Below are 23004 nucleotides of genomic sequence, written 5' to 3'. Positions count from 1 at the left end.
CAATTATCACAATCTATAATTTCAATGCCATTTGCTCTAATTTGCTTCATCACTGCAGAGACCTAGATGACATAGCATTCATTATACTCATTATAAGTCCCCATTACTTATTTATTATTTGTAATGGATTACTTAGAATACCCTCGCCACTGTGAGCCGTTGTTCTGTAACCCTCCAATCAAACCTCACTTTGGACTCACACAGGGACCCATTACAGAGCACAAAGACAGAATTCCCATTTTCATGTCACACTCATATCAGTGCAAATCTCATGCAGTTCAGTAATGTCATTATTGAATGTTTTATCTGCAGATTTCTGTGCAGGAACAAACTGACATTCATTAGTATTCTCAAGGCTGCTCTGCGTTGTGCTGCCTCCCAGTGAGGCTGTCTGTGCTGGTGTGTGTGTGTGTGTGAGAGAGAGAGAGACTAATCCCACAGCTCAAATTAATGTTTTCATGTATCTCTTATACTGTAGTGTGTAGACTGACAGTCACTATATTTCCCTTGAAATTGAATTGAAGCTTAATATGGTAATGGTACAATCATTTTCCACCAATTGCCAAAATTCTATTTTTGCCCTTTATGACCTGTGGGGCACACAAAAGCCATGTTTTAAGTGACTTAAAAGAATTCTCACAGGTTAAGAATAAAACAAAATATCTAGGATGAGAAAACTATCTAGGATGGCCCTCCACTGGTCTCCCACAAAATGCTGATTATCCTCCTTTCAGCAAAAACAAGAAATTCATAACCCTTTCCCTTCTCTGACACTACCCAAATCATTTTCGTACAGTCAAAAATGATGATAGCTAGGCTTTAAGGTGACCGTGTGGCCTTCTGGTTGAATTCCCATTATTATGAGCATAATATTTGTGAAAAATACAAGCCCAAATGTTATTGTATGTCCCTCAGCAGCTTTGATTCGTGCCATCTCCAGAGAAAAAGGCTAAAAATCAAGTAATTCTCCACAAATTCCCCTAGAGGGCAGCAGAGGACACTAAATGAACCTTCTCTTTGGCACTGTTGGGATATATGAAGGATTCGGTCCTTTTGCACTCTTGCTGCCTAAATTGTGGAGTAATTTTGGTAATAGAGCCAGTTTATGCCCGACTCACACACTTCACACGGATCACAAATCAATATATTTTTGTCCTTGCTGATTTGCCAGCCGGTTTCATACTTTTACATCGGTCCACAAACGAAGCCATGGAGCTGAATAGGGTACACCGGCTTGTAAAATGAGCGGCCTTGAAAATGTTATACTGCTGGAGCCATTCCCTTCACTGCAGCCCTGTTATACTAGCATCGTCAAAGTTTATAGGCTGTGCCTTCTAGTGGTGGATATTTGCAGAGGCTGACCCTGCTGTCACCGCAGGAAACTTTTCGGTCTACACTGAATATACAAAAATAAATGAAGCAAATGCTATTTTTAATAGATGTAAAATTGGCAGTAATAAACACTGTCCCCTAGAAAATCACTATAATTTACGATATCTCCCTTTTTTTTCCTAAACATTAGTCTGCCTGGTAACCAATAGGCTTTATAACAACTAATGACATATGAGTCTGAATTATGAACATTACCTGATAATAAAAAAGCCTATTTCTGTGTCTTTTTTAGCAACACAGAAAGCCCACAGGTAGCAATTTGGACTCCACACCACCCAGCGGGACACCAAAACAAAATCTGCTCCTGACAGGTGTATTGACAGCAGCAATGAAGCCAAATAGCCAATCAGGAGAGGTGATAAGTGACGTGGGCGGATTTCCAAAAAAAAAAAGAAAGACAAAACGCTCCTAATCTTTTAGATAGCCAATTTAATAGGCTGAATGAGGTGTCAATCATACTAAGGAGGCGTGTTCAGACCCCCTCCCCTCACACAAACACTTACACACACACTCCACCCCCCTCTCCCCCCCCCAGCCACCGGCGCTATGGCAGTGTGAGGAGTAAATGGCTCAGAGTATCCGCGGTGGAAACCGACCTAAACACTGGTCTGGGAACTGATAAACAAACACAACAAAATAACGCGGTGCGTAAAAGCTCTCCACGGCGCTGGTTGTGGGTGCGCACGGAAACTGTGCCAGTTGTCGAAGAAGCCAAGAAGACTCCGACGGTTTTTTTTTTTTGGTTGTTAATTTTTGTGTGTGTGAAAAACGAGGATATCTTAATTGGACATGTGAGTTACGGGAGTTAACAAGACAAGCAGCCTTTTCAAAGATGAAGTTCCCAGCTTGTGTCCTCGTCACTTTGGTGGTCATCCGATCGAGTGCAGCACAGTCAGGTGAGTGCTTGGATGCGCGTCTCTGCGCCTGGGTTCTCCCGAACACTCAAAAAGCCACCTTTCTATTTTGGCTAAAACCTGTAGGCTAAATATGGGCAGAACTTAATGAGACATTCAAAGTACTTGTTTGCTGAATGCTAATGAATGGACATCATAGATTAACACCCGTGTTGTTAGCTCTACATCACCGGTACAAACTTAACTCAACTTAATATCCAACCAAGCTGATGCTGATTTGAATCATCGCACCGAGACTCACACCTGCAGCAAACTGTGAGATTTAGCAGCCTCGGGGAGCGTGGCGAGCTCTGCGTAAAAATCTCAAACTCCTCTCCTAATATTTGCTTTTTTGATCCCTTATTTATATTTGTAAGCTTATCGTGGACGAACATGTGCGAAATCTACTTTGCTTGTGTGCCTGATTCGATAAATCTTTTGGTAAAGACTATCTACTATCTTTAAAAAATCACTGAAAGGCAGCGAATCTCTGATGTCAGCTCAGCTCAGATGAGCCCCGTACTCTGCCGTTTGATATTGTACCCTAAATATGAATGAATGCGCCATGGTTTTAATTTAATTCCCTTAAGCGGACATTGATAGACCGAAGACCTCGGCTATTTGCGCTGATTTATATGAAGTGAGATCAGTTTTCATCCCTTATTGTCTTTGAATAATTTAGATGTAGCAGATATAGTGAGGGCCATGTATAGAAAGTGGGAAAACATATCGCTTTCATCATTAGGACCCCTGTGGTGTCAATCCCCGGGCGAAAATCACTTTAATGTTCCTGCAATATTCCCATAAAGACTTATAGTACGTCCAGTAGACGATTTATAGTGAAGTTAAGGTTAATTTTATTTGTGTTAGCCTGTAATTTTCCTTTTGCATCCCTGTGGGATATTTGCAGATAGTTTATGCTCGTGCAACATTTGAGGTTTCACCACTTGCTGTGTGACATTTTGTTCATGATGCAGGGTTTGCAACAAAATCTCACTGCCTGGCAAATAATTGATACAGGCTTTGATGTTGAGAAATTGTGCTGTTGAACTTTTTCAATCCGCTTTTGTTCACAGACCTACTGATCAATAAGGACTTAAATGTGCTCTAGTATTCTTGTTTGGTTTGGAGTTTGGTGTAATGTCTGCTTTGGAATATCATCAGACTATGAGATGCACTCAGTTATTTGCACATTAATATTTTCTCTTTCATTTTGGGCTGATAAAGGAGTACGTGATAACAGAATTTGCCTCATTCATTGATACAATTAAGCTTTGGCAAGGAATGTAGAAAAAAAGAAAACCAAGCAGAAGCACACTGAGGAAGTGGGAACACAGGAGAGTCTGTGGATTGATGTGATGGATTGAGGTGAATTTGGCCATCGTCCAACCTCTCGGAGGCACAAATGGGATTCCAGGACGCTTTTCTTCCATCCTCCAAAGACAGGTCGAGTTTTGGCTCGATCTCTGGTGGTTTGTGGTTCTCAGGCAGAGCTGGAGAAACAAACACACACATTCCCCCGCTGGCTGGTGGTGTGGATCTTGGATGGAAGGTGCTGAATGCTGCCTATTAAACAGGAGTGGATGGATGCACGGACGGATGGGTGGGTGACAGGCGGGATGAATGGGGAAGAAAAGTGGCACCCTCACTGGTTTATTTATTCTCTATGTATACACTCCCATCCAAGATATTTGTGATGCAAATTCTGCCCAAGAATCTGAGCTGTGCCTCTTGGGAAGTTCAGTGTGGGTGTTAGTGGTTGTATTCTGAGTAGATATTTGTGTGCTATCGGTCCACTCTTCAGTCTCTCTTTCACTTAATCTCCCTCTCCTTATTGTAGTTTGAAAAATTCATGCCCAACACCATATATCAATCATATCAGGGTGAAGTAAGTCAAGGCTAGAGATGTTCACTTCAGTGGTGTTTAACATGGTGATTGAATCTGTCAGTACGCTCCTGCTGCGAGACAAATGTCTGCAGCATTCCTGCCAGTCAGCTGGTCTGCCGAGCTGTATACACTTAAGTGTGTGTGTGTGTTTGCGTGATGTACAGTACGGCCACATGTGTGCCAAAAATGGAGGTGTTTACGCCTCAAGTGACTTGATTGATGTTTTGCTCTATTCTGACAGACTGTTGGCAGTGCGAGAGGATCTTAGTGTATCTGTGTAGAGGCATTAATCTTAAAATAAACACAAAAAGAACAGATTCATCAGTCAATCAGTCCAGGATTGACCCCATTGATGCGTTCAAGTGTTAATAGACACAGTTTAAACTAAGATCACTAGGAGGCTGATCAACTTTCTCCTCCATCTTGGACTTGCCAGGTTTTGTTTAAACCATGAAGCAAAATCCCAACTCTTGGAGAGGTAAAACAATCTGAACAATTAAGCCATGGCCAACTTTTCTCTCCAAAATGTCCCTGATCACTCAGGTCTGAGGGAAGTAAACTGACATCCATGAGTTATTGGTTGTATTGCTTTCAGTAGGATAGTGGGGTCAGGGGTGCAAGTAACGATTATTGTCATTATTGATTAATCTGACAATTATTTCTCAAGTAATAGTGGAGAACATCATGAAAGCTGCCTGTTATAAATTCTCACAGCCCAAGGTGATGCATTTTAAATCGCTTATTTTATTTGACCAACAGTCTAAAACTCAGATATTCAGTTTACTATAATAATTGGCAAAGAGAAACCTCAAATTCTCACATTTGAGAAGCTGCGACCAGGGAATGTTTGGCATTTTTTCTTGAAAAACGATCAGTTATCAAATAGTTGCCATTAATTATCTGTTGATCGACTAACTGATTAGTCAAGTGATGTTTGTAACTCTAGGGGTTACTGCTTCCCAAAACTTGGCATATTTGGTGGCTGCAAATGGAAACTGCACATCTTCTTTGTAATGATGAAGGACCTTAGTCGTCTTTGGTTAAATCAAGCTTTCTTTGGACAGCGTGTTTGTCTGTGGATTTGCTTTCAATGTCTCGAGAAGAACTCTGCAAAATGCCAAATCAAAGATGATATTCTCGTGAAGAACTGATTTCTCTTGACAGGTCTTTGGTTTGTTACTTGTGAGGATGGGATCCTCTTCTCTGTTTCTGATTTAGGCTAAAATGACAGTCTCACCTATTGCACCTTTTTTAAATGAAGCTCACACCAGTCATTTCTTAGTCCTCTGCCTGCCGAAACAAATGCCTCAAACATTTGAATCGCCCCAGCTCATGAGTGTGTATGACAAATGCTACATTCGCACGTGCATGTGTGTGTGTTTGGGTGACATTTAAAGACGTGCTCTCCTGTGAAATGGCCGGGGGAGAAGGGGGCGGCGGGAAGGAAACCCGCTGAATGCCAGTATCAAATTACTGGGCGTCTGTCAGCTGGCACACACAGGAGCCATGGAGCTGGCCGAGGCTTTGTAGAAGACTGACGGAAATGAGAATTTATTACAAGCTAATTAAGCTTTTTTTGATAGCATCAGTCTAGACCGCGAGCCCTTTATTTGACAGCATGAGAGATGAGGGGGGTGAAGGAATTCAATCTTGCTCTAAATTAGTCAACATTGCTATCATAACTTGATATCTGCCAGGCTTAACACGTGCCAGGCTTTAGCTGGATGTTAGTCAAATATGCTGGGATCATTTCTGACAAGCTTGATGGAGATCTGTATGGTTCCTGTGCATTTGTCGGTGTCTTCCGGTGAAAGAGAGAGCCAGAGAGAGGGGGAATAAAATATGGCTGTTTGCACAAAAGAATAATAATTGCAGTTCAGTGAGGGTGACATTGAGGTGTGGGCTGTTATTTGTTCCCTCTGTCACAACTGGACAGTCTCAGCAGGCCGTAAGGGAAGCCTTACAAATGACTATGTGACGCGTGGGGGTGATGGAACGCTTGTCCAAAGGCCTGAGACAGCAGTACACTACCTCTCGTGGTACTCGCCGCCTGAATCAGCGCTCAGATTATTATCTGCACGGGCCAAACAAAGATGACGCTGTTCCCTCTCGGAAAACAAAAAAAAAAAAAACGGTGTCTTTTTCTCTTCCCATGCATTTGAAAGCGATCCGGTGACGTCACAAGGCTGTTTGCTGACATTTTGTTTGCCGCCGGCATTACAGAGGGGCTTCTGTTCTTGGAGTTTGTGAAACCACCCAAATATTTACATGCAGAATCACAACTGCACAGCATGGGAAGGAAAACATCCAAGGCTTGGGTGCAAAATAGCGGCTTTATTGGCCTCTGTAATCATCCTGAAGCTTCTTAGTCCCTCTCTCTCTCCGTCTCTGGCGCTGTGTTTGTGTGTTTGGCAGGACAGACTTTTGAACCCCCGTGCCTTTGCTGCCTAATGATGAGCAGGGTTGGCTTTGGTTGCGCTGAGGCGTCCGGTGCCAACTCCTAGTGTGCGTTAGATTGGCTAGTCGGAGGCTGGAAGCCTGGCACAGATGTCCTCTTTCAGGAGGACTGAGATCTCACTCCCACACAGAAAACACAGTACACCCATGCGCTGGGATATACTTTAAACACCCTCGAATCTACATGCCCTTTTTAAATTTCTTTTTGCATGCTGAATCTGCTTTTTCTCTAAGTCTTTATTCCTTTCCCACATGCAAACACGCACACACACACACACAAAGTCATGCAAGTTCATGGGTGAAACGGCAGCGGAAGCCATGTTTAGTGTTTTTAGTGTGAGGCAGCTTTATGCTTCCTCATTGTTTGCTTTAAGTACAAGTCTTGAATCTACTTTTAGTGGTTTGTATTGTTCTCAACCCTCTGTCTCTCTCGCTGTCTTGCGCACACACTCTCTCTCTCTCACACTCACACACACACACACACACAGCGAGGCATGGCTCAGGAAAATAAAGGACAGGAAAGACAGGAATCTATTTTTTTTTTTTTCCTCTTCTGTTTCTTCTAGACCACTGGAGGGTTTGTTCGGCCCGCCACTTGTAATTCCACTCAGAGACAAATGCCTCCATCCTGCATCTGAGGGGCTTCCTACACATACACACACACACACACACACACACACACACACACAAAATACACACACACACGGTTGGCTCACACCACTTAAGAGTTTCTGTTGTCATATAAGAACCCTATTTTACTTTGACTTTTATTTCATTAGCTCTCTTCCACTCTCTTTCTCACACATTAATCATCTCTTTTCCTTTTCTCTATTTCCTTATCTCTGCTTCTCTCTACCTCACACACACCTTGTCTCCCTCCTGTTCTCATCCATTAACATCTCCGTTGTGTTTCTGTTTTATTTCCCTGCTCTGCTTCATCTTTCACTGCCTCTGCTTTTCTTTCCTCCTTTTAACAGCTTTTTATTTCCTAGCCTTTGTCCCTTCCTCCCTCCTTTCCTTTCTCTCACACACATATCTGCACACAAACACACACACACACACACACACACACACGCACTCCTCCCTCTGTTTTTCATTAGCGGTGTGTATGAGGCTGTCACTGAGCACACAGGGAGAATGGAAAACAGCTCATTTTTCCCCCCTTAATTACGACACCCAATTTATATCATGGACAACATGCTGCCGGCAGCTCCTTACACAACTCAAACTGTCATTTACATGCTTACACGCATTTACAGCATGTGGTTTTGTGTGTGTGTGTGTGTGTCCTTCTAGGCTTGTGAGCTTTAAACCCTTCGGTGGAGGTTCAGATGCTGATTTTGTGTCCAGACATGGGTCAGCTTTTAAGGATACTAGAGAATAGATCGAAATCATCCATGTGTCTGTAATTGTTTGATTGTTTCCTTTTTTTTTCTTTCTTTTTTTTTTAAATGGGTGGTTTGTATGGTTTGTATTACCTCAAAAGTGAGAAGATTTGTTGCACATCTACAGCTAAATACTAAGTAATCTTTGATTGAATGACTGGAGTTGGCAGTTTTAGATCATACATCAAGTTTCACCTAAAACATAACATAAGGGACTATTCTGAACAAAATGCGATGGACGTACTGTAAATGATGACAGGCTGAAGTCAATGAAAACATTCATGATTTAAAAAGCCATTCAAATTCTGACTTCTCAATGTGGCTTAATCATTTAATGTAATTAATGTAATTAGACTAATACAAGCCAATTAATACAAGTACTTTGAGCATTTTTATGACTTTTCTGAATTTTTTTGAACTCAACCCCATTTGGTCCTGACCTTTCAAAGTGTGTCTGATCAGAAGTTGAATGTAAGTCCAATTTTCATTCACCTTTACTCTCTGTTTTTGGTCTCCACCAACCCCTGAGGGAAATATCCGGCTATTTAGCTGCTAGCTAAATGCTTAGCTATTTTCACCAGCTTTAGTTGCTAACTTTGTCTAACGTTTGGTGCTGAGTAGGTTGTGGACAGTTGGTTTATTAGAGTTTTGCTGAAAACAGCTGCCTGCCACAGCTCGAAGCAAGGTTAGAAAGTGGCAAGAGTAAACCAAAACAGCAAAGTTATGGGCCTTAAAGTCAAAACTGTTAGCTAAAAGATGCTCTATAGTGCTGAGAGGAACTGCAGTGTTGGGTGATAATTCTCTGTGGAGATCTTGCATTGCTCATAGCCTAATCATTTGATCCATTATTTTATTAATCTAAAAATATTAATTAGTGCAGCTTTTAAGTGTTTAATGCTATCATTAGGATTGGCATAAGTTTTAGGTCAGAGCAAGGGTTACGGTTTTGAGTTAAGACTTGATCTGCCTTGTAAGACAAAAATGCAAGTGTACATATGCATCCATTTTATGTATGTGTGCTTGTGTATACTTAAGTGTTGGCTCTGAATTGACATGTGCAGTACTGTGCTCAGGCATGAGGCCAACACAGGAAGTGGGACAGTGTTCAGCTTCCTTTGATTGGCAGCACTTCTTTGGTGAAGCAGGATCAAGTGCCATCAACTTGGTCTTTCACAACGAGTCTGGCCTTTTTCTTTTAGTTCCTTTGCCTTCTTTCTCTTGCTTCCCTTGCTTTCTGTTCTGCCTCTCAGCGCAGCACAATAGAGAGCATTAGAATCACAATAGAAACTTTTTTCCCCCTGTAACCTTGACAAAGCCTGCCATTTTTAATGAAAGTCTGTGAAATGATCACTAGTCTCTAATCCCTCATCTGTGCGTGTGTCGATCCGGCAATTCAACCCAGACCTGTATGTTTGTGTCTTTACCTCCGTTGCATTATCTCTCTCTCTCTTGTGTGATGTCACTACACACACTCATACACACACCTTTACACACCAACCCGTCTGTCTTGCAGTTGCATTTTACGGTAATTAAAAACCAAGCTATTTTGGATGTTTTTCATTAGTTTACTCCCTCTGTGTGTGGATGTGTTTCCATGTGTGTGTAGTCAAGCCCGCCTGGTGTATTGTGTGTGAACTAATCCGTGTTAAGATATTCACGGCAGCTAATCTGTTTAATTACAGTACAAATTAAGGATATTTACTGTTCCAAGACTTTTATGCGACACCCGCCTTAATCAGGGCCTTAATCTGTCTGGCACTGCGCGAGTGTGTATTGCTCTGTGTGTGTGTGTGTGTGTGTGTGTGTGTGTGTGTGTGTGTGTGTGTGATTGATACTCTGTATGCTCAGGCATGTGCGCCTTTGTGTCTATCAGGCTATTTCTGCCCGAGTCTGTCTGTATCTTGCTGCTTTAATTCCTCTCCTGAAAGCCCACAATGTGAAAAAAAAAATGTAAAAAAAAAAAAGAAGAAGAAAACAAGAGATTATTGTATTTTTCCAGTTGTCATGGCAGAGAGGCAATATTTACAAGGATTAAAATTGTAATATCAGTGAGATGTCGCTACAGTATTTAAAGGACACAACTCCAGATCCAGAAGAGCATCACTGTCCTCAACTCAGACTCATGTTCAGCTAATTCTACAAAACTGTGTTCAAACCATGAAAACATGCTGTGTTCTCTGTCAAGGGCAAAATAATGAAAGTACACTACTTTAGCCAAGCGTGTGTTTGTGCGTGCATGTGCACATACAGTACAGCACGTATGTGAATGTGTATCCAAATTGAATGCAATCCCTGTAACCTCTCTACATTTGTCAGTCCCCCCACAGGTTTTCTGTGTGTTTATTGCTTCCCCAAATAGCCTAATTTGGAGTGGCATATTCAAGAAAATGCAATCCAGTGCTACCATTTTTGTTATCTTTTGATAAATTGTCGTAATATTAAAAAATTTCAAGTTAGCTGTAAGAATTATTTCAGGAATCTCTTGTGGAATGACCAGGAATGATTTTTGATTTATTGGGTAACCAGAAAGTTGAATGTGTCTCTGTAACTTTTTTGTCCTGAATATGGTCTATAAGGTAACCCATGTGCTTCCTTTCATGGTGTGTAGTGCTGCCAGCAAGCTTAATGAACCAAATAGTTTAGTATAGAGTATTTAGAGTATTAGAATGTTTCTTTTCTGCTAAAAACAATGAGTCAGAGTAGCTTGTTGAGAGTTGTATAGCACAGCCTGAGAAGACAAGTTCTGGGGATACAAATTCATCCTCACTTATAAGGAAGTTTGTTTACAGAGATTGAGAGTTAATTTTAATTTGACTTTGGCTCGTGAAGTGTGTTCCAATTGAATTGCTTTAATGTGTAAAAACTGAAGTGATTGGTAAGAATTCTTCCGTTGTGACCATTTTTGGCAGAAAATTGCGAAGATTTGATTAAACAAAGATTCAGCAAATGTGAGAGTGTGGGAAGTTCTAAGTTCCCGTTACAGGTTTCCATGTGTTTATGTACAGTGTTTGCAAATCCATGTATACTGCAGTAGAGTCAGAGGTTGTGTGTATATGTGTGTGTGTCTGCTCAGATGGGGCACGTTGTCCTTTTTAAACGGCCCCTTCTGCGATGGTGACCTGTAATAAATGAGTGGGCGCGAGAAAGTGGCAGCCGTGACAGCTGACGGGGGAGGGAGGGAATAGAGAGATGGAGAGAAAAGGTGGAGGTGTGCGTGTGTTAGAGAGCACGGGAAGACAAAGCGAGACAGAGCCGAGGTAAAAGAGATGGAAAGTCTCTAAGGATAGATAAGGAGGGAGCATGAGAGGATAAAGGGAATACAATGGAAAGAGAGAGAGAGAGAGAGAGAGAGAGGGATTGTGGGTCGGTCGGCGTGGAACAGTACCTTGACCAGAGGTGGAGACTCTTTCTCTGCTGCACTTGTACTCCTTATCCTCATTACCCCCTTTTTGTCTCTGAAGTCACCTTGCAGTCCAGCAGAAATATGGCCACTGGTTTAAAGGTACATAAAACTCATGGAGGAGAAAACCTTGGCCAAGCTTTGCTGTAATTGTGTGTGTGTGTGTGAAGGTGAGTCACCTTCAGCGGCAAGAAAGATGAGCGAGCGCTGGAAAGAGGGCGCTTAAAAGAATCTGTTTGTGCATTTCTATGGTTTTGTGCGTCGGTTCATTAATTTGTCTGCAGCTGAGAGGCAAAAACACACACACACACATACACCCTCACACACCTGAGTGCTCCCTTGTGCGTACCTTAACCAGTTGCTCAACGGCAAAACGCTATCGCTCTTGGCAAGGTGAAAGCGAGCTGATGGCGGGTCATTTGCAAGATGGGAGACAGAGAGAGAAAGCAAGAGATGGTGGTCTAATTTCAGCTGAGAAAGGAAGAGATGGGGTGTGTGTGTGTGTGTGTGTGTGGTTACTGAATGTGTGTGTGTGTGTGTGTGTGTGTGTGTCCAGCAGAGGTTAAGGTGGAGTGAGAGAGACAGTGTGTTGTCTCTGAGGAGTACAGCTATCACAGCTGCTGAACGCTCCAATTAATCAGCCCGGGCCTCACAGGCACTTGTGTGTGTTTGTGCCAAGTTTTGTCAAGTATCTATTGTGTGATTGTGAAGTGTGTCAAGATCTATATTTGCATCAGTGGGATGCATCATCACACACACACACACACATACACTCAGCCTTGTTTTGTCTTGTCTCCATGGATAATGCTAATGGGGTCACATGTGTTGTTGTACCTGAAGACAAGAAAAAGATGGAGAACAAATACTGTATTTGTGTGCATATGTTTGTTTATTTTCAACCATGTGTCCTTAAAATAAAATCAAATACAACTTATTTGCATTTGCAAATATATATTGGTTTGTAGGGTATTGCCAACTGGATTATGCACACTGTTCACTGCCAAAACAAAATGCTCATACTGAACATATCTATCTACAAAATGTTCATTCACTCTCAACATAATTAATTTCCCCTAAAATACAGTATCTGCTCCTCACAACTAAGGCGTGAATAACACATACTAGTGCCAATATGCTACTTGGGTACTTGAAAATACATAAAAAAAACAGAAATATAAACATGTTTTTCTACAAAACCCTTTTTTTTCACTTAACAAGTAAAGCCTGAGTTCTCAAATGTAAAATGTTGGCGAAACACAAGCAACTATACAATAACATTGTCTAAGTAGAATACAGTCTACAATTTGCTAATTTATGATTTTAAATTAGGGTTTACCTAATCAAAGAATAGGTCAAAAGATTACAAATTTGGGATGTCCTAATAGCCAAACGGTTTAGGGGCATACCACATAAACGCAACGTCAAAAAAAGCCCAAAAAATTATCTTAAAAAAGAGAGGTTACACATTTTACCAAGCATTTGGTAGTTTTACTCGGTGCTACAGACACATTTCAGTCGGTACCAAAAAAGTATTGTGATTTAAATTCCCATCTCCATGATTACTATTTTATGGTTATTTTTAGGTAACTCAAAACTATTGGTTAAGGTTAAGAAAATATTGTGGTCTTGGTTATTTACTGCAAACAGTCAATGCTGACTTGAAACACGAGTCAGGACACGTTGACTTTTTCAATATTTAACCAAAACTACGGCCTTAACCTAGCTTTAACCAAGTGTTTTAGTAGTCTGAAACTACCATTTTCACCCTCACGATGTGAACTCAGGTATGACAAAATATGTATTATATGTAATTGCCCTCCAGAACGACACGTATAAGCGTTTTCTGATCTGATGCCCCTGTCGGCAGAACTACCTTTTGTCACGATCATTTGTTTGTGCCTTCCAATTTACAAATCACTGTTGAAAAGGTTTTCTGATCAGGCACTGCTATGGTTAAGTTTTGATGAGGTTTGGGATAAAATAAGTAAAAAACCAAAATATACAATTCATGATGAAGTAAAACAGAGAAAATCAACAAATGCTCATGTTTTGTGAAGCTGGACTCAGTGTATGTTTGGCATTTGTGCTGGATAAATGACTTCAACAAATGTCTCTATCATCAAATTGTTGTTGATTTGACATTTCTGACGATTGACCATTCGATTATTCAAAGAGGTAATTGCTTTAACATATGAAGCAAAAAGAAGAGAGAAAATATAATATATAAAATAGCGATCAAGGCTACTTCATTCAAATAAAACCAAATCGATATTAAAATACTTGAAATTTCTCAGTGATGCTACATCCCAGGTTCATTCCAAGTCCATTAAATTCCAGAGTGGCTGCATGTATTCATGTGTTTTCCTGCAGATAAGCACTGTGAGAAAATCCTGAGAGAAGAGACAGAGCGAGTATGAAAGATAGACAGAGAGACATTCATAAAGCCAGAGATGAATACGAGGACAGACCGAGTCGAAACACACGTGGTTTCATCGTCCGGCATTGCAGACGGCGCTTCGTACCATCACGCTGCTGCCCTCTGCGAGCCTGTGTTCCGCTTGAAAATGAAATTCTCAAAAGGCTTTCACTCCCTTAAAATCATGTTTCAGCTGCGGGGCAGTGGGGCATACAAACAGGTTCACTCACAAAACTCATTGTTGTGGTCTGTCATAGCTTTTTGTGCCGGATTATAGACTGCTTTTTAGAGATTTTTCCAGTCAAAGAAATATAAATCCAATTAGGTATAAAATAAGATCCTGCTCATCAGTCAGTATTTGTTAAGCAGAGAGTGATGTGTGTTTACATGCTGTCATTCTGTGGATTTCTGTGGATTTGCAGACTTCTCAAAGCCTGTTGTAACCCAAATCTCAACCAAAAGTTAGACAAATGATGCATCTCATCCTTTTTTTTTTTTTTTTTTTTTTTTTTTTTGCATACTGATCATCCGAAGAGGGGAGGAAATTACACTGACCTGAAAGGAAGGGGAAAGATTTGCAGTTTGTCCTACATAGGGACATATTAGATACACGGACGCTCACGCAGGCAGTCATATATTTTATTTCCCTTCATACAGGGAGTTTCCATTTCCTTTCGGGGATGTGATATCTACCTGTGTGACATGGGCACACAGACCTAGAAGCAGAAACAGAGAAATAAGGGTATAGAGAGGCAGAGACACAAAAATAACATGGATAACGGACTAAGAGATCTCAACAACAAAAAAGCATGCGTGATGTGTGTCCGTCCTGGGTGAATTACCAGAAAAAGGCAAGCAAGCAGAAGAAGGGGGGAAAAAAAGGCAGAGGTGAGAGGAAGGGAAACAGTTGCAGCCCTGTGGGCTACCCAGACAGAAAGAGGAAGAAGTGTGGCTATTTGCCTTTTCTTCTTCTCCTACCATCTGCCTCTTCGATTCTCTCATTTACTTAATTAGAGCGCTGCGTCTCAAGGCCGCTGCTCCCAAATGGCATGAGCTGTGCGTGTGTGTGTGTGTGTGTGTGACTAGCGCACGTACCTCAGGCGTGCATGTGCATGGAGCAGTATTGTGAATGTGTGTGCATCTGCAGGTGTGTACGTGCCCTAGGCTGTTCATAACGAAGGGAGCATGTGATTGTAGCACCCTCTTCCATAAACAAAATCTGGTAATGTGGTTTAAAAAAAAAAAAAGAGCGGTGGCCTGTATTTTGCCTCAAATGCACGCTTTCCCAAACTCTCCTCTTAAATGTCATAGACTTTAAGCTCTCCTAAAGTTTTGTTATTAATTATCCTGATCTACTCTAATCTCAACTTGCCACAGATTTAAAGTAATAGTCGACTTTTTTGTTACTGGACATGCTTATACTGACTTTGTCATCTTTATGTTGCTGACAACAGGCAACATTTTAGTACAGAGGTGAAAAAGTAAGAAAAATAACATTGTTTACTTTATTAGCAAACGCACACTGTGGCCAATTAGTCTGTGGATTTGGAAACAGAGCCAGGTCACACAGCCCCACATCGATGGCCAACCTCACCAATGCTCTTATGGCTGAATGGGAGCAATTCCCTGCATCCAGGTTCCAAAATCTGGTGGAGAGGCTTCTCTGAAGAGTTGTGGCTGTTATACCAGAAGATTGATGGCCATGATTGTGTACTATGTTCAGGTTTGGAATATGGGTGTTGTGTTGTGAACAAAATGTTCAGGTGTTCACATACAATTGTGTACTTAGTGAAACTAAGTTCCCCTTGTCCCTTCCATCTGTGTCTTAGAGATTGCTGACACTTGCAGCAGCTTCTACAAATGCCTGTTTGCCTCTCATTCACTTTTGTTGATGCCTAGAATGCATTTCTGGTTTCGGTGTGATCTCCAATTTCCCTGCAAAGTTCACCTTTTTAAAACTTTGACCTGGGAGTCAGCCAATAGAAACTCAACAAAAGTTGTCATCGATCCAACATTTTCTACAGTACCAGAGTACACATTGTTACATTGCTCTTATAAACTCTTTACCGTCTATGATCCCTCTGCTCCCTGTTTCCAGATTACCAATTTAGAACCTGTGACATCACATCCTGTGTGAGGCAGTTTTGTTGGACTGAAAGCTAGTCTGGCTAATGTTAATAAAGAAAGTCGATATAAATGAAATTTAGTGTGCATGACAAATGTATGAGAAAATGTCAGTATCAGTCAAGACAATGTGGGTATTTTTTGTTAACTTTTAAAATATTTTTCCAAAACTGAAAGTAATTTGTGGCTAAACTGTTATTATAATTCATACACTCTTGTCTACTTGGCCTTTTTATAGTCTCACACTCTGTAGCCAGGGGTATATTGAGACAGTAGATGCTGATAATTTCTAAGAATTACAATGCCAGTGGGTGGAACAGCCTTGAAAACATTAACATCATTGTACAACTCTTTTTATTCATTCATTTCAACCTGAGCTAATGAATTTATATTTGATAGCTTTGCAGTTCCTTCAGCCAAGGTCACCCTCTACACGTGCCTTTAAATGAAACTTAGTTTAACTGTCCATATTTCTGTTCATTTAATATAGAATGGCAATGGAAATAAACCTGCATTGCAGTTTTTACAGACCTTTTTAATGCAGCTGTGGTTAGGGAGGAACATCCATCATATCTGTGATAGAGGACACTGACTGGCTGATATCTGATATTTAATAAAAGGCCAGGTCTGCTAGATAAAATGCCAAACCAATATGTCTAACCCTACATAGTATGACTGTTAGGGCTTTTATTTGTGTGTGCCTTTTTTCCCCAGAGTAGTGGACAAAAAGTTTACAGACTCATTTAATACAATGAGATTTGATATTGTAATCAATAATAAAGGCTTGCGAGCTTGATGGTAATTATGTAAATGAGCACACCATGTATCTGACCATTGCGTGGCTAAAATTGCTGATTGTGTACTGATTGTTGGTCCCAGTTGGGTTTCTGTTCTTTAACCAACAATAAAAACAGAGTAGATTTGCATCGCGAGTCGCCAAACAGTCGTCTCTGCTACTTTCAAGTGATTTCTTAAGTGTAACGAGGAAAGCAGACATAATCAATTATTGCCTTGAGTGTTGCTGCCACTTTTGAGATTGTAATCATGCTTTGGCACTTGTTTAGAGGGACTGATCGAAGTGCATACACACAGGCTGTGTACATTTGTGTCTGGCAGGAGTGATGGTGGATGCAATCCTGCCGGGCTGGCGTGGGATGGACAGACTGTAAGCTGTCACTCACTCTCCCTCTCCTCCCTCTTCTATCTCTCTTTTTTTTTTTTTTTTTTTTTTTTTAATAATTTTTTTCTCTGAATCCTGTCTTCTGACTCATGCATCTTTCCGTCTCATTTTCTCTGCCTGGAAGTTTCTGACTGGCATGAGAGGAGAAAGAGAGGGGAGGGGAAAGTCAGCAATGCCGAAAGCTGACATGGCATTCTAAGTTTGTTACTGTGCTGTGTTGCTGTTTCGCAGCACAGTGCTTCCAGGCTGAAACACTCTTTGTTGTGTGACATCAAACATAAAAGAAACCACATTCACGCTTCTTCATTCCCCCTCGTGAACAAGTTCAACTTGGCAGCTCCATCAACGGTATACATGCCACAGCAGACCACATTCAAGGCAAATGGGGAAAAAGGAAAAAAGAGTCAAAGGCAACTCTTCTCGGGAAACATTATGAGGGTGTTAAATTTCTGCCACCCATCCGAACCGTTTAACATTTGAACTTAATGAAGGTCTTTTATCACCCCTCAGAGTTGCATTGGTTTGTTTTCGTCCACATTTTCCCTCCGATTTATATGCCTGCAAAAGACGCACCTTCCTCAGAGCGAAAACTCTCAACAGCTCACGTCAGAGTTTTCTATCTGGAGCAATGCACTATCGCCATCCTGAAAGTAAATCTAGTACAAAGAGAGGAGGTAGGAAAGCGCTAACAAAGCTTTGTAAGGAGAGATGGTGATGCAAGGCCCCAGTTTTATCAGTGGGAGGGCTGCGGTAATCGGCTATCTGGGGAGGGAGGTGGCGGGGGGTCCCTAGTTATCAAGACAGCTTTGGAGATTAATAGAGAATCTGCAACAATGGAAAATGCAGGAGGATTGTGCGAGTGTGGAAACACAGTAAAAGTGAGATTTTTAAAAACTTTTCTTTCTTGTTTAAAAGTGATTGCTGCTTTGGGAGTAGACATGAAGTAATTAATTATTTTGACATACAGTGTTTGCTCACAGTAAGTCAGATTTTTATATATGGAATCACACTTAAATTTTCAGTAATGAAAGCTTTCATTTTTTTCTCACCAAAATGGAGACAGCGTTTCAAGAGCTTTCATTGGAGTGTAAAAATAAGTGGAAACTTTGGTGCACTTAATTTTCTTCAGAGCATCTGGCGGTGCTTCCACTTGACGTGGCGAATGAAGAAGTTCATTTTGTGTTTTATAAAAGGCTGATTTATTCGGTGGACATATGTTTAACAATGTGAAAGGAGCATAAAATGTCATCATTAAGGGAATACTCCACTGGAAATGTACAGCAATGATATTGGACTGCAATGGCGATCCAGAGCCATGACACTATTTTGATTAATAGTGTTGATATTGATTTATCTGCTACTTATTTCTTCAATTAACTGATTGTTCGTTTCATCTTTAAGATGTCAGAAAATGGTGTCCAGAGTGAGTGACGTCTTCATATTGCTTGTTTTGTCCAACCAACAGTCCAAAAACCAAATATATTCAATTTATTACTATAAAAGACGAAGAGAAGCAATAAATGAAATGGAATTTTTGGCATTTTTGCTTGAAAGATGTTTGCAGTCAACTAATATTTTATTGATCTAATCAAGTAATCAGCTAATCATTTAATTAATAACAGAAACGCACTGATATCATGTTTCTTACCACTTTTGCAGTATAATCCATTTCTCTGCCATTGATCTTAATGTTCAATCGTTTTGGCATAAAATAGCTAAATATGCTGCTTCTTGCTAAATTGAAGAGCTATGAGGAGACAATAGCGTGCACAAAAGTAGTGTATTTAATTTTTTTACGGCACAGCAGAGGATTATGCTGCAGGAGTGGTTTGTTTTTGCCATTACTGTGTGTCTCCATTGGAATCCACTGTAAATGCTGTGAATCCAGGTGACTACAGCTGTTGTCTGCTGTGAAATGGCAAACTTTTCAGAGCCACCTTTTTGAAGCCAAGATGCAATGATACGCAAAGATATTCGGTAGATTATATTGGATTGTCTTGTTTGCTAATGTAGTAGCCTGACCTTTTATGTAAATGATGATGTGCTTGTGTTTATACATGATGTATTTGAAGGCTGTGTGTGTGTGTATATACATATATATCACAGAAACATAATTTACTTCACAGAGGCACAAATTAAAACTAATCATCGCATTAACACTAAGTATATAAACTGCATTCAGTAACAGACAGCAGCTGCATTCATATCAGCACTGAGTAACTAACGCCTCTCGTTCAGTTGCTTCCTCACTCGGAGGCGATGAGAGTACAACACCAATATAAAACTATACAGGCGCATAAAACACTTCCTGCTCATTTGCCTGTGTGTGCCTGTATAATGAGCATCTGTGCTTTTTTTATGTAATGTTATTATCTTTAACAGCACACCTATCTGTTCTGCGCCTCAGATAAAGAACGGAGATTTGCTTTTTTTGGAAGCCCTTTTAAATGCCAGCCGGCAATTGGCTTGGTGGGTAGTTAGCAAGAGGAGGACTGACACACACACGCGCACACACACACAGTTGCACGGCAGAAAACATTCTGTTGGGAAAATAGTGCTGCTTCTTCTTCTTCTTCTTTTCCTTTCGGCTGTTCCCTTTCAGGGGTCGCCACAGCGAATCATGTGCCTCCATCTAACCCTGTCCTCTGCATCCTCTTCACTCACACCAATTAACTTCATGTCCTCTCTCACTACATCCATAAACCTCATCTTTGGTCTTCCTCTAGACCTCCTGCCTGGAATTAGCCACAGATCAAAAGGTTCAATTAAAAAGTGGTGTTGTAGAGTGTAGGCAGCGGGCCTCATTTGCATCACAACACGTTCGGTGCGGACGAGGCAGACTGACGGATGGACGGACAGAATAGCGGAAACAGATATCAACACACTACATACAGCAAATATACCACAGGAAACATGGTTACCTAAATTACCAAAGCACACTTGGCTAGTTTTGGTTTTATTTGTTTTGAGATGTCTGTCACTTCTGCTGCCAACCCAATACATTGGGAGAATGGACCTCTCCAGGCACATCCCTTTCCAGAAACAACATCCCAGTTGCTTTAGGTAATTTGGACAAACTGGACTTTTTTTTTATATATTGGCTCAAAATTTCACAAATGGACCCATACACAAGCATGTAAAGGAATACATTAATGTCTGCCAACACACATGAGCACACAGGAGGTGAGGAACGGCATTAATTTGCTCAAAGACTCCCAAATGGACACACACCAGCAAATGAAAGATGGGCATTAATTTGCTCTGAAACAAACGTGCAAAGACACTTTGTGCGCACACACACCATCAGAAGCATGTCATTCATTTGCAGAGAGACACACACACACACACACACACTCTCAGTCTTGACTTGCCGTGCATTTGTCCGTACAGTGCGTATTGTTGCCCTTTTGAGTTCCAGGCTTAATTAAGAGTATAATTAAGTGTGTGCTGTTATGGCTTTGCTCAGTCGGGTGTGTGGTTTTGTGTGTGCATATATGTATGCGTGTTTGCATGTGTGGACATCCCCGGAGCTGCTAAACGTGCTCTCTGCCACAGCTTGGACCAACACGGCCAATTCACAGCATCGCTAATTTACCATTTAAATACCACATGTTTGACTCCTAATTAAATACAACGCCAGCACCAGCACTTTTTTTCTCTCTCGATGTTGTTGTTAATTTGAGCTAAAGGAATTACACAAATGTCATGCCATGTAAAATGTGATTTCCTGCTTTGTTTCTATGATTACCCTCCGGCTAAATGTACATCTCTCTCGCTTTCTGTTTCTCTTTCAAAGTCACCTTTGTTGCTTTCTCTGCCACCGTTTTACCAGTGACATGTGAGTGCATGTCTCTGGGTGGACTGTATATGTTCCCATATCTGCTCTGTGTGTGTGCGCATATGTGTGTTTTTTGTAGTAAATGTCAATGATAAAATAGCATGTCAGTGCTTTGGAAATTACTCTTTCTGATCTTTTTTGGTTAATGTAAAGCCAACTAAAACTAGATTATTACAGTTATGGAAAATGGTTAAAACAAACCAATCTGACCTTGTTAAAGTCACACATTTATGGCTTTTGAGATCAAAAGACTATGTCTTAATATTATCACCTTTTTTAAAGTTGTTGTGACGAACGTGTTAGAAAACAATTGCCTTTTTACACATCTAGCAGACATGACGCGACATTAGCATTCATTTGGAGTTGTAAGTTGTGTTTTTGGCCACTTGGTGAATGTCCAGTATTCACTCTGCTTTTACAGCTTTTTTGCTCCCTGCCAACTCCTGACTGTAGCTCCACCATGTTCACCAGCGAGTTGCTAACTTCGTCTGCGTATGGTGCTTGGCATGTAGCGTACAGTGTGTTTTTGCTGCGTTGATGAGAGCAGTGAGAGTTGAGCTCTGACAAATATTAACTTGTGCAAAGGTGATTGGCCAGAGACAGACTTCTGGGATCAGTAATGTCAACAACCATGGTGTCACGGAGCATGTCATAGCTGTAGTCACCCTAGGCAAGACATGAAAACAAATTAGGACAATTTGTTGTGCCTAATGGTTGTTTTCTTACAAAGACACTCGTTTTAATGATTGGGCATTATTGGACTGATAGTGTGGACTTACCTTGACATAAGAGGGTTTACAGCAGTTATTTAGCATTATTTATGTGACAAGAGGACACTTGAAAGGTCAAGAAAATGTTAACTGTTAAAATGTCGTTTTTAAGCATTTGCACAATCAACCAGTTCTAGCCAGAACAGTCTTGTTTTGGCAGTTTGAGGGTGCAGCCGTGCCAGTGCCCATTTTGTGAGTGTGTGCATTGTTTGTGTGTGTGTGTGTGTGTATTCCCATGCTGCCACTGTCTCCTACAGTGGCAGTTTGTAGCTCCATGTTGTATTAAATGGGAGTGTCCAGGCAGCTACCAGGCCTCATTCATCAGCCTCACACAGGAACAGATCTGGCTGCTGGCAAAACCACCTGGGACACACACACACACACACACACACACACACAGTACATACAAATGTTTAGCAAACTGCTAATACTTACATCCTGAACACCACAAATTAATACTTTTGACAGAACATATTTCAGAATGTGCACACATACATTAAGTGTGTATAGATGCAAGCTACACACTGCCTTGACCTCAGACTGGCAATGTTTGACACTGACACCCTCTCCCTGACCTCTTCTTCCTCCTCAGTGTCCCCATGGCATTTTTTCCACCGTTCTCAACCCCTCTTTGCTTTTTTGCAGCTGAGTCTTTCACGCCTGACTCCATCTGCCTCTTGGCTGCCACTGTTGTACCCGTTCACACTGCAGCTTGTGCTTGAGCCAAGCTCGCCTGGGCCAGCATTGGCACGCATCCAGCAAATTTCCTCCAGTAGCATCCACAAGAATAAAAATAAATAAAAGAAGAAAAAATACATTTTCTCTGAAGTCACAGGTAGCATTTCCCAAGAGGTACGTCACTTCCATCTGGGTGCTAAATGGTTTTGAGAAGCACAATTTTTTTTTCTGTTTTAATGTTAAAAGGCTAAAAAGTGTAAGATCTGTCTATTTTTGTATTTTCAAGGACCTGTCTCTAAAAAGGTTTTGATGGCAGCTTGTAAAGCCACAACTGTTTGTGTGCCATTTGGTGAGCCCTTTTATTCAAACTCCCTTTGAGTGCTGTGAGTGCATTCCTTGTTCACTAAGTATGGCTGAATATCCTTTTTTGTTCATTGCATTATTTAAATCAAGCACCTTGAGAAGTATGAATTTTGACAGGTTTTTCCTTTCTCAGAAGTTCCTTTTTAGATTGTAAACAAGTGCACATGCTTCGGAGTTTACTGTTGAACTACTTTGAACGTACCAGGGGGAATACAGTGTT

General features: G+C 41.0%; 1 protein-coding gene across 4 annotated transcripts in view; it reads left to right on the top strand.

The window, feature by feature from the left end:
* Positions 1-1930: 1930 nt before the first annotated feature.
* Positions 1931-23004, top strand: part of LOC122871787 (receptor tyrosine-protein kinase erbB-4-like) — a 253808-nt gene continuing 232734 nt past the window's right edge. For all 4 annotated transcript variants that reach the window (XM_044187168.1, XM_044187166.1, XM_044187167.1 and 1 more), the window contains exon 1: positions 1931-2288. In XM_044187168.1, the coding sequence (XP_044043103.1) occupies positions 2225-2288 (64 nt within the window). In that variant the 5' untranslated portion in view covers positions 1931-2224. The remainder of the gene's footprint in view (positions 2289-23004) is intronic.

This window comes from Siniperca chuatsi, linkage group LG24, assembly GCF_020085105.1.
Source record: "Siniperca chuatsi isolate FFG_IHB_CAS linkage group LG24, ASM2008510v1, whole genome shotgun sequence".
Lineage (NCBI taxonomy): Eukaryota > Metazoa > Chordata > Actinopteri > Centrarchiformes > Sinipercidae > Siniperca > Siniperca chuatsi.
The sequence above is the reverse complement of the archived record's forward strand: the minus strand, read 5'-3'. Positions and strand labels throughout refer to the sequence as shown.